General features: G+C 46.6%; 1 protein-coding gene across 1 annotated transcript; it reads left to right on the top strand.

Annotated features, from left to right (window-relative positions):
- The first annotated feature begins 1,776 nt into the window (after nucleotides 1-1,776).
- Nucleotides 1,777-5,724, top strand: NKX3-1 (NK3 homeobox 1). The gene is made up of 2 exons (XM_083480773.1): nucleotides 1,777-2,089; nucleotides 3,259-5,724. Exons 1-2 carry the CDS (start codon nucleotides 1,897-1,899, stop codon nucleotides 3,666-3,668), a joined length of 603 nt encoding a protein of 200 aa, XP_083336899.1. The 5' UTR covers nucleotides 1,777-1,896; the 3' UTR covers nucleotides 3,669-5,724.
- The last annotated feature ends 6,803 nt before the right edge of the window (nucleotides 5,725-12,527 follow it).

Here is a 12,527-nt window from a genome sequence, read left to right as displayed (position 1 = left end):
GACATCACCTTGCCAACAAAGGTCCGTATAGTTAAAGCTATGGTTTTCCCAGTAGTGATGTATGGAAGTGAGAGCTGGACCATAAAGAAGGCTGATCGCCGGAGAATTGATGCTTTTGAATTATGGAGCTGGAGGAGACTCTTGAGAGTCCCATGGACTGCAAGAAGATCAAACCCATCCATTCTGAAGGAAATCAGCCCTGAGTGCTCACTGGAAGGACAGATCCTGAAGCTGAGGCTCCAAGACTTTGGCCACCTCAAGAGAAGAGAAGACTCCCTGGAAAAGACCCTGACGTTGGGAAAGATGGAGGGCACAAGGAGAAGGGGACGAAAGAGGATGAAATGATTGGACAGTGTTCTCGAAGGTACCAGCATGAGTTTGACCAAACTGCGGGAGGCAGTGGAAGACAGGAGTGCCTGGCGTGCTCTGGTCCATGGGGTCACGAAGAGTCGGACACGACTAAACAACAACAACATGAATGATGCCATTGTGGTTACTCCTAGACTGCAAGCCTAAAGCTGCCATCTTGTGTATTCTTCCTGGGGAGGAAGCCCCACCAAATTCATCCGTGGAAGTGAGCTTCATGGCTGCAACCCCATGCATAGGAGCAAGGGAAGCTGTCTTATAACTGAATTAGGCCAGTGCTCCCATCTGGCTTTGTATCAATGACAGACAGTGTCTCTCTAAGTATTTCCCCCAGCAGCCTTATCTGGAAATGCCAGGGACCTAATCTGTGACCTCCTACATACAACACATGAACTCCACCACTGTGTTATAGCTGTGACCCCAAAGCACATTAGTCAGATCACTGGGACTTCCTTCTAAGCAGAGTTAGGATGGGGGGGGCGGGACCAAAGGGCCAGGCTGTCAGGGCTGGAGTCAGATGCAGGTCAGCATGAAGAAGCAAAGGCAGTTTCCAGTGCTCAGTCAACTTTTTATTCAAGGAAACGGACATACAACTCAGCGACTTCCCAGTAGGTCTTGCCCCTGTGCAGCAGTTGTCAGGACTGACGGTCCCTGCCTTCTAGGGCTCCTCCTCTCCCCAGCAGCCTCAAACAGCTTCTGAGCATCTTTGGCCTCTGTTCCACTCTCCTCATTATTCTGTGTGTTCTTGGAGACAAGGCTGGAGGGGAGCTTGTTACAGCAGGAGAGGGAGACTCCCTGGATTCCTCAGCAGTCTCTTGTCGCCCCTCCTCTGCTTCAGCCTTGGAGTCTGAACTGCTCCCTTTCACAAGTTCTTCCTGCTCACGAAACTTTGTTGCCCCTTCAGCATCCAGATCCTCCTCTCCATCTTCTCCCTCTGACCTCCCCTCAGTGTTCCTTGGGGGTTCTCCACACTGGCGGAGGAAGTGGGGTGCAGTGGGTGCAGTCCACTCTGGGTGTCATCCCTGTGGGGGGGTGACATCGCCGTGCTGCCGCGGGTGCACATCTCGCTCCACCTCTGGGGTTAAATCCGGCTTAAATTGGGGGTCGGGCTGGCATTTTGATTACATGGGAGAAAGTCCCACCAAATTCAGAATAGCTTCCTTCAGCATAAGCGCGCAGAGCGCTCGGGTGTCAAGCCTTAGGGGACGATCCTCTCTCTCCGCCAAAATTGACCCCAGAGGGAGAAGGGCGACCCACTGACCTCCCTCGGCCTTGCCAAATCCCCGCTGAAAAGTCGCGCGCAAGAGCGCAGCCCGCTCCCTAGTTCAGTGCGCGCTGCCTCAGGATCGCAGCCGGGCGGTGGAGGAGGAGGATGGGTGAAGAGGCTCCAAGGCAGCGGGGAGGAGCGCCAGGCACCAATCCCCGCCAGGGGCCCGCCTGCCCTCGCCACCCGCTATAAATGGCCCTCCGGAGGCGTCGCGAGCACAACTTTGGCCGAGCGCCGGGGCGCCCCTCTCCGGCACGTGGGTCATGCAGGCCCCCCAGGCGCGCCCGGGCGGCGCTGCCCGCCCCAAGCAGCTGACCTCTTTCCTCATCCGAGACATCCTGCGCCCCGGGGGCGCGCCCGCCTCGGAGCCCGGCCGGGAGGCGCGTCCGCCGGCGCGGAGGGATCGGCCCGGGGCCAGCCAAGCCCCCGAGAAGCCCGGCGCGGCGGACGCGACAGGTAAGGCGAGGAAGGAGGGGCGGGAGCCGCGGGGCGGAGGGTCGGTCCCGGACCTTGCTCGGTTCCCCGCTCTGGGCTTGGAAGTACCCGGAGCAGCCGCTTAGCCTGGCCCACCTGGCAGGGGTGTTGCGCGCGGGGGAAACCGATAGGTGGCCCGCAGGCTGCAGGACCTTCAGCTCACGGATCGGGCAGCGGCTGCCTTGACGCCTGTCTGTCCCGAAGTGGGGGAGCAATTGCGTGTTGGGGAATTGCTTTGTAAGTTTTGTAAACTCTTGTCCATATCTTAAAAAAGAGGTCCCTACAGGAGGGAAACCAGCATGATCCCTGTAGTGTGGCCTCTGTCTGTCGTGCTAGATTTCCTCTTGCAGGAAGGTTTATATATGGGGGCTATTAAAGAAATGTTTTCGTTGCCCCATTTGCGGCCTGAGATGGTGCGACCTGTCCTGTCCCTTTGCTGCCTGAGTCTGCCATGTGAAAGGCACAATAAGCTGAGAGCAGCTCACAGTCCCTGGGGTGAGCTTTGTGGTTGAGGGGGGGATTTGATCTCTCCAACTAAGTCCAACGCTCTTAACCACAACACCCCACTGCCCCATTTGCACCTTACATCTAAAGCAGTATTTAAATAATCACAGATTTCCCTAAAGAATCCTGGGAATTGTAGTTTGTTAAGGGTGCTGAGAGGTATTTGGGACCCCTTGTCCCACCACAGAGCTGAGCAAACACTCCCAAAGTGGAGAAGAGGGATTGATTGTTAAACCACTCTGGGAATGGCACCTCTGCAGGGGAACAGGGGTCTCTGAACAACTTTCAGCAGCCTTGATAAACTACAGTTCCCAGGATTCTTTGTGTGGGAGTGGAATCCATGATTGCTTAATATGGTATATTGCCATTTTTACATGCATGGTTCAGAGGGGGCCTTATAAGCAATATGCAAAGATCAAGAAAATACACAAAATGCTGTGTTGTCATACACACATCTCATGTGCAGTGTGATTGTGTGGTTTTCAGTGCAGGATTTGCTGGGGAGATCAAGGTGGTCCAAACATGCCATTTGGTTGTAGGTTGTGTGTGTGTGTGTTTCCTTCCTTCCTTCCTTCCCTCACCTCCCTCCCAAATTTTTGGTATTGTTTAAATAGGTCATAACTTTCCCCTTTCTGCTTCTCTACTAGATCAGTCTGCAGAGGCCTTCCTCTCTCATTCTGAGAACACCCCCAAATCCTTACCGAGACTCCCAAAGCAGCAGAAGCGTTCCCGGGCTGCCTTCTCCCATATGCAGGTCATAGAGCTTGAGAAGAAGTTCAATCACCAGAAGTACCTGTCTGCACCTGAGCGAGCCCACCTAGCCAAGCACCTGAAACTCACCGAAACCCAAGTGAAAATCTGGTTCCAGAACAGAAGATATAAGACCAAGAGGAAGCAGCTGGCCTCAGAATTTGGTGGACTTGATAAGAACTCGGCAATTCCAGCCTTCAAAGAACGTGACTTCTCCAGAGCTACTCTGGCCCTTTCTGTGTACCACAGCTACCAGTATAATCCATATGTCTACTACCTGAATGGCTGGAGTCCAGTCTTGTGGTAACTAATATACTGAGTGATCTACTTGCCACAGGGTCTAAAAACACTCTTCAGCCACCACCCAGCCACTGACTTTGCTACAGTGGGATAGATTGCAAGTCAGACTTTGCCAGAGAGAATTGGCTTCCTCCTGTTTTATTTTTTCTCCTTTATCTTGGGACATCCAGGGAGCTCACATGGTGCTCTTGAGCTACAGCTATGGATAGTGCTGTGTTTGCTTCCCATGGTGCAATCTGGGTGAAATGCAAAATAAATATTATAAAATATGCATCCATTCCTGTAAGGGATCACATCTTTCCTCGAAAGTCAGTCTGCAAAGTAATTCCCGACCTGCATATAATGTGCAGCACGTTTCATGTGTAGGGAGAGAGATACTACTATATTGTGAGAAGTGCACTGAATGGTGGAAACTCCAGAAGTGTTCATCCCTAGAAGAGGCTGCCTGCTTCAGGGAAAGACCAGCGCTCAGCAGGACAGCACATGTTTTTTGTGCAGAAAGCCCCCAGTCCAATCCCTGGCATCTCTAGTGAGAAAGATCGGGCAGTACAGCAGTCTTGAACCTTTTCTGGCCTGACACCCCCCCTTGCCCCCAAACATGGATTTGGGGACCCACTTCTTAATTATTAATATTCTTTATAGATTTGTATGGTGTCCGGGCTGCTTTTGTGGTCTGCCTTAAGTCAGGCTGTCATCCAGTGGTGCAGAGAGCCAAGCTGATGCCATCCAGATGTTGTCAGACTCCAACTCCCCCCATCTCTGGCTATTTGCCATGCTGGCTGAAGCTGATGAGAGTCCAGCCCATCTGGAGGGATCCAGGCTGACTGTCCAGGCACTCCTGGGAAGGGATAAAGCTCAGGGATAGAGCAGTTGCTTTTCATGAGGAAGGTCCTGGGTTCAAGCCCAGCATTGCCAGGTAGGGCTGGGAGGGAGATTCCAATAGTCTGACTTGGTATAAGGCGGCTTCCTATAACCCACCATTTGAGGCTGCAGATGATGGGTGGAGAAAGACCTTTGCCTGAGACTCTGGAACAGTGTCGGTCAGTGTGGTGACCTCTAAATATTGTTGGACCACCAGTCCCCTAGCCAACATGGCCAAGGGTTGGGGATCACATAATGTGCTATTTAACCGGGTTTGGTGGGTACCACATTGACTTCTCTTGCTATGAAGAGATGCTGGCAGCCATGGTAGACAACAGTGGGCAAGAGGGCCAAATAGTCTGACTTGGTCAAACCCAACTCCCTGTGTTTCTTTGTTGTGTCACTGTATGATGAGCAGTTTCCTATCACAACAGAGAACTCCAATCAAGTTTCATGCATTTCTTTCAGTACAGAGGTACAGCACCTTCACACTGCCTTTTGTGTTTCTGGGTGAATTACTGCTGTGGCTTTGCTTTGTTTTTATGTAAAATGTATGCCCAGAGCAATTATGCAAGACTATGGAAAGCTGCCTTATACAGAATCAGACCACTGGTCCACCTAGTTCAGGATTACACTGACTAGCAGTAGCTCTCTAGAGAGGAATCTTTTCTTACCTGGGGCTTCTTGCACTCTGCGGCTGAGCAGAGATTTAACTTTTTGCTTTTTCTTTCCCAGAAAGCAAATCTATTCTGGGATATGAGATGGAGCATGTATTCAATTTTATTTCCATGGAACGGTGTCTGTGCTTTGGCTAAGACATCAGGAAAACCCTGTGTTTAAACAGAGGCAAGAGAGAGTGAGCTTCCCTCAAGGAAAAAATCTGTTAGGTGGGGATGGAAGGCTCTCTGTTTCCCAGCCTTCAAATACAGCTGTTTGGGGTGGTTTCTTCTACCTCCATTGCGCTTGAGGTATGTGGCTGCGATGGTGGTGCAGATGTTTGTGAAGTCGCCAGCTCTGAATAGTGCAGCACACAGCTCCCCATCTTTCATAACCTTTAGGAGACATCTGAAGGCAGCCCTGGGTGGGATTTTTTTTAATGTTTAATGTTTTGTCATGCTTTTATATATGTTGGAAGCCACCCAGAGTGGCTAGGGCAACCCAGTCAGAGGGGCAGGCTATAAATAATAAAATTATTATTATTATTATTATTATTATTATTATTATTATTGAATAGGGTGTCCCTATTTTCATGAGAGAAATGTTTGAGGGTATGTACAGTTCCTTCTGAGAGCACATACCCTGCAAGTGTGCCGGTTTTCCAGGGGCAGTCCTGGAATGTCCCAGTTTCTGGTTTTCCTTTTCCCTCCCCTCCATGTCTTGGAGAATATCGTATTTTCCGCTCGATAAGATGCACCAGACCCCAAGACGCACCTAGTTTTTGGAGGAGGAAAACAAGAAAAAAATATTCTGAATCTCAGAAGCCAGAACAGCAAGGTGGATCGCTGTGAAAAGGTGGAGCGCAGTGAAAGCAGCAATCCTTCTTGCTGTTCTGGCTTCTGGCATAGCTGTGCAGCCTGCATTCGCTCCATAAGATGCACACACATTTCCCCTTACTTTTTAGGAGGGAAAAAGTGCGTCTTATAGAGCAAAAAATACAGTAATTAAAAGTGTGTGTGTATTTGTAGGTGAAAAACAGAGACCCATTTCTACTGAAAATAAAATACCTGCACCAAATGCAGGAAGCAGTGAATCTGGCATATGAAGAACTTCCTATAATTTTGAAGGAAAGGCCACCAGTCCATTTTCAATTCTTTAATTGCAATGCTTTAGCAGCCAGCCATTTTTAAGGAAACACATGGAGTGTTGATTCCTTTATTGTATTATTTTTTTAAATAATATTTATTACTTTTCCAACAATTTAAACACAAAAAAGACAATACAATACAATACAATACAATACAATACAAAGACACTACATAACACTAACACATTAAACTAACAAAACAAAACAAAAACCGTTTAAAACACATCAAACAATTTCAATATCTTATCTTTCATTCACTTATTTCGACGACCTCCTCACACCTCCCTTTTTGTATTCCACTTCTGTTAATTGTTTCAGCAATTCCTTTCCATCTTCCTCTGTTTTCTATCCTATAATTATCTTGACACATTCTAACCTTATTTTTCCCTTTAATACTCTATTAATCTATTTATACTTAGTTCCTTATAACATTTCTACTAAAGCCATATAATTTCATTCCAACATTTTTCTAACATTCATTAATTTTACAGTATTTCTGTAAATAGTCTTTAAACTTTTTCCAGTCTTCTTCCACCGACTCTTCTCCCTGGTCTCGGATTCTGCCAGTCATTTCCGCCAGTTCCATGTAGTCCATCAACTTCATCTGCCATTCTTCCTGTGTGGGTAAATCTTGTGTCTTCCAATACTTCGCGATAAGTATTCTTGCTGCTGTTGTTGCATACATAAAAAAAGTTCTATCCTTCTTTGGCACCATTTGGCCAACCATGCCCAGGAGAAAGGCCTCTGGTTTCTTCAGGAAGGTATATTTAAATATCTTTTTCATTTCGTTAGAAATCATCTCCCAGAATGTCTTAATCCTTGGGCATGTCCACCAAAGGTGAAAGAATGTACCTTCAGTCTCATTACATTTCCAACATTTATTGTCGGGCAAATGGTAAATTTTTGCAAGCTTGAATGGTGTCATGTATCACCTATAAATCATTTTCATTAAATTTTCTCTTAAGGCATTACATGCCGTGAATTTCATACCTGTGGTCCATAACTGTTCCCAGTCAGCCATCATTATGTTATGTCCAACATCTTGTGCCCATTTAATCATAGCTGATTTCACCATTTCATCCTGAGTGTTCCATTTCAACAGCAAGTTATACATTCTTGACAAATTCTTGATTTTTGGATCTAGCAATTCTGTTTCCAATTTTGATTTTTCCACCTGGAAACCAACTTTTTTGTCCAAATTGTATGCCTCCATTATTTGGTAATAATGGAGCCAATCTCGCACTTTGTTTTTCAATTTTTCAAAGCTCTGCAATTTTATTCTGTCTCCATCTTGTTCCAGAATTTCCCAGATTCCTTTATTGTAAATGGAACCTTAAACTGTCAACACAGAAGTAAGTCCCACTATAATCAGTGGAGCTTACTCCCTGGTATGTTCCTGATCATTCTCACAGTTTTCATCATCATCATCATCATCATCATCATCATTATTTATTATTATTTCTGACAATTACTATATCCCACCTTTTCCCCTGACAGGGAGTCAATGCAGTTTACAGCTAGAATTTTATTTCACTCTATTTATATGTGGAAGGTGCTGTACATGATCCCTTCCCTCACACATTTTTTCCTTACAACAATCCTGTGCGGTAGGTTTGGTGGAGAGGCTGTAATTGGCTCAAGGTGACTGATGTAGATGCGTATATGACGTCTATGTGTTTGGCAAGATCAAACGTAGGGGAAACTTCCTGGCATGGAATAGGATGTCCCTCGTTTCATGGGAGAGATCTTGGAGGGCATGAGAGCATCAACACATCAAGTCCTCTTGCTCCTTGGGGACTTGTGGAAAGTACATTCAAAACCTGTGGTAGGAATGAGCCGTGCACACCAGCCATGCTAAGCTGCGGACAGCTGAACTTTTAGAAGTTTAAGAAGGAAAACGATTAGAGGAGCAAACACAGCCTGTAGCCATTAGACGGCCTCACAAGTCCTTTTTATTGGCTTTTTAAAAAGTACTTGTGCGTGGATTTCACATTTAAAACCTGCCCAGAAATGGGACAGAGCAGACTTCAGGCTATATATACACCATACATTTAAAGTACATGAGCCCCCCCCCCCCGCCCAATCCAAGAATGCTGGGAACTGTAGTTTGTTAAGGGTGCTGGGAATTATAGCTCTCTGATGAGTAAACTGTTTTTGTTCCTTCTACTTTCTGGGGTACTTGACAGAGCACTGAAGCAAGGCCTGCACCTTTCTTTTGTTTTCTTTTATTGTAGGTTTGTTTGTCTTACGCAGAAGACACAGCTTCCTGTGATGGCAGTAAACATGCATCTCTTCTGTGATGCAGTCCTCTTCCACACATAATTTCTCTTCTCACTAAAATCAAGCATATTTGAGGGAAGCTCCCCCCCCCCCCCCGCCAGCCTTCTCTGACATGCAGAGGCAGGAACTGCTACCTTCCGTTTGAAGTGGTGCAATCAGAATCAGTGTTAGTGACTTATAAAAAGGCAGGTTGCTCAAAATCACACAATTTATGCACCTTAAAAAGACCAAATCCAGCCTGTAAGCAAATAATATGCTTAGTTGCTTCCTTTAGCATAGTTTATAATCCAGTTGTTTGCATATTTACTTGGAAGTCCTGTTTTATTAAGTGAAGTTTACTCATGTTTCCAGGCTAATGAGTCAATCTTCTCAGAAGTCCAAGTGAGTTCAGTTAGGCTTCAGATAAGTTTTACTTTTCAGAGCAATCCTATACATCTTCAGCCAAAAGCCAATCCTTTTCCACACTGTGCTCCATGAGACCTATTCCAAATAAGTGTGTTTGTTTAGAATTAACCTTAATCTGCCTTAATCAAGAGATGCTGGCACTAATCCATGCTAGAGTCACCTCAAAGAAGTTGTTTGTTTTATTCCTTCTGTTCCTTTCTCCAAAGAACAATAAATTGTGACAATAAGCTGTATAAGCTTCCCAGATAAAGGCAATTTTTACTTTTCTACCATTGTTGGAATTGACTCTTTTGTTGACAGCCACACAAAATGATGTTATGCATATCAGCAAGACGTCTGACTGAACAATTTATATGTTAAACCTACTTTGGCGTTCTGGATTTCAAAAGTATATCAGCAAGTGTCAGAGCTGTGTGTTAGCCTTTCACACAGTTCGATGTGCCGCTCATGAGCACAAGAAAAATTCCCATATCTGACGAACATTCACTAACTGTGCAATCCTATAGGTGGGACACTTGGAAGTAAGACCTGTCAAGTTCAGCAGGTCTCTCTGAGTTCAGTGGGACTTACGTCGGACTAGGCATGCATATAACTGTGTTGTAAAACCCTAAGAAGCTTGTTTGATATCAGAAAGCTGATATGTTGTGGGAGGGACATTTAGACTGTATGCACACTAACCCATTTGTTACACAAATGTTTCTTCTAGGGCTGCTGGTTGAGTCAAGTTTCTTAGCTGCTTAGTCCTCTGCCTTGCATTTTAACCAATCAATTGTAAATTAGTGTGCATACTGCTAAAATCTCAACAGAAGTGCCTTTGTGAGATATTGAAGGAAGAGTGAGATAAGTTATGATTGAATAAATGCTGCTGTTTGCTGGAAGGAAAAGCTATCTTGAGTATTTTCTGTTTAATTTCTCATTGCAGTCATGCAGCAGAACCAAAAGCACCTCAAGAAATACAGAGAGATGGAGCGGGAGAGGGAGACAGATGTGTGCCCTTCAATCCCAGCCTCACCAGTTAAAATGTATATCCAATCATCAGTGAAACCAAGGACTTTCAGATTTTTTCCCTGAGAAACATTGAGGTTCCTTGAAAGCTTCTCTAGACCAGGAATGGAAGGATCTATCAATTTTGGTGGGTGTGGTTTGGAGAAAGTTGCCTGGGAGGCCAAAGTGGAGGTTGCTCCCCCCTGGTTTAAGGCTTGCTCCTTTTTTGGGGGACACATGATGTTCCCAGCATTCTTGGACTCCAGCTCCCACCAGCCCCAGCCAGCATTGCTCATGGGCAGAGATTATGGGAGTTGTAGTCCACCAACATCTGGCTAGCAACACATTCCCCACATCTGATCTAAAGGCAAGGGGGCATCAGTAGACAGTCTAAAATTGCTTCACTGCACCACCGATGGGCATTTTGTGTTCTGCTTTTTAGCATCAAAAAGCCATTTGGCTGGGTACTATTGCAGCTCTTACGATCTGTCATTCACTGTGAAATCATTGGCATGGCTCCAAACTATGTGGGGGCACACAGCACAGTGCTGCCAGTGACCCCCCTCCCACAGCACACACAAGGCTGGGTCCCCTTCAAAAGCAGCACAGCTACCCAGCCTCTGCTAAAACATCTGTCTGGGCCAAGGCAGCAGCAGCAGCAGAGCTGGTGACAGGTCAGTGAGGGTCTCTTCTGAGGGTCCCTCAGTCAGTGCCCAACTTGGCCGACTGCTGACACCAGTCCTGCTGGCAGCACTTCTTGTGATATTCGACAGTCATTGAGGCTGACTGCAATACAGACTTGGGATGGCCTCATGCTTGGAGCAGGTCCAGTACTAAGAGTAAAGAAGACGCTTTGTGTGAACAGGGCCTATAAAAAATAACAATTGCTTGTTTTCTAACCGTTCAGAATGTAGCCTATCCTATCTGCAGGAAACCTTTTCCCAGCTCTTTTATCTTGTTATTAGAGCCTATATATTCTGGATGATGCAGCCCCCGCTCTTCACCAGCACGAAGAGCAGAAGGTCATCGCCAAACAGTTAGAACAATGTTTCGAAGCCCAGCCTGCTGCTTATCCACTTTGGAGAAGGTGATTGCGCAATGCAGAGCCAGAGATTGATTTCCAGTCTCTCTGCCTTTCACCAAACAAGACACTCTTTTAAACACAAGATCAGGCTATTAGGACATAAATCTATTGGATGGAGGACTTATTTCAACATTGCTCTCTATCTCTTATGGTGGTTGCACCATCGCTCTCAAAGGATTGCTTTCTGCTGCCAGGACATCCATCCATTTAGCTCAGGAATGTCTATATTGACAGGTGGTGACTTTGTGGTTCCAGACAGGAATACTTCCCAGCCCTAGCTGCAGTTGGCAAGGATTTCACCTGGTGCTGTAGCTCAGTGGTAGAGCAATTGCTTTGCATGCGGAAGGTCCCAGGTTCATCTCCAGATCAGAGTGGGACAGTCCCCTGCCTGAGACCCTGAGGAACTACCATCAAAGCAGATACTACTGAGCTAGAAGCAGCTTCCTATATTAAGCATACAGAGCATGTGCTCTGCCAGTGACCTGCAGCCTCTCCCCGATAACTACGTATGTCATCTGCCAAATCACCAAGTCCACCTCTCTCAAGCATGAAAAGCATACAAAAGACCTCAATGCCTTTTGATGTTTTCGGTGGCACATTGACAACACAGAAAAGATGGAATGTCAACTCTCTATTGCTTTACATAAGCACTTGCCACTTTTCACAGGTGATGGGGCACATTTGGGAAGGGCCATAACCCGGTGGCAGAGCATATGCTTTGCATGCAGAAAGTCCCAAGCTGAATCCCCAGCATTTCCAAAAGGGTTCAGAATGCACCAGTCTGAAACTGTCGAGAGTTCCTGCCAATGTAGACCATACTGAGCTAAATGTGCTGATGATCTTGTTCAGTTCAAGGCAGCAGCCTTAATTCCTATGGGGAAGGCCTGTAGCTCAGCATTCCCCAACATCTTCCAGCAGAGCTGGGAATACCCTTTGTCTGGAACCCAGGAGGGCTGCTACAAGTCGTCGTTGTTCCTTTTCTTAAGAGACAATGGAGTGTACCTCCAGGGGTGAAGTCAAACAGCTGTGCTAGCAGCACCAAAGTGACAAGCCTGGGCAGTGTGTCTGGAGGTCCTGGGATGCCCAGGTGACAAGACCTCCTTCTCTGCCTCGCTGATGTGCTCCAAAGGAAAGCAGAGCAATACATTTAGTACCAGCTTGGCTGCAGGAATCATACAAGGTGCCACCCAACCATCTTAGGGACTCCACTCCAAATTTGTGTAGGGTTTACTCCTTAGCCTTTTCTTCTCCCGAATACATCCCGCAAGACAGCTCAGGTTTAGGATCAGGGTTTTCCTTCTCTTAAATGGGCTCCCTTCCCAGGTGGTGGAGCCCCACCTGCCCACTGCAAGGTACTGTAAGCAACACTCAATGAAATACAGCAATCTGATTAGTTATGAGGCAGCTTCCTATGCTCCTGCTTATCTTACTTAAAATGTTCCTATGCT

Source organism: Podarcis liolepis (genome assembly GCF_965112155.1).
Source record: "Podarcis liolepis genome assembly, chromosome: 16".
Classification (NCBI taxonomy): Eukaryota; Metazoa; Chordata; class Lepidosauria; order Squamata; family Lacertidae; genus Podarcis; species Podarcis liolepis.
The sequence above is the reverse complement of the archived record's forward strand: the minus strand, read 5'-3'. Positions and strand labels throughout refer to the sequence as shown.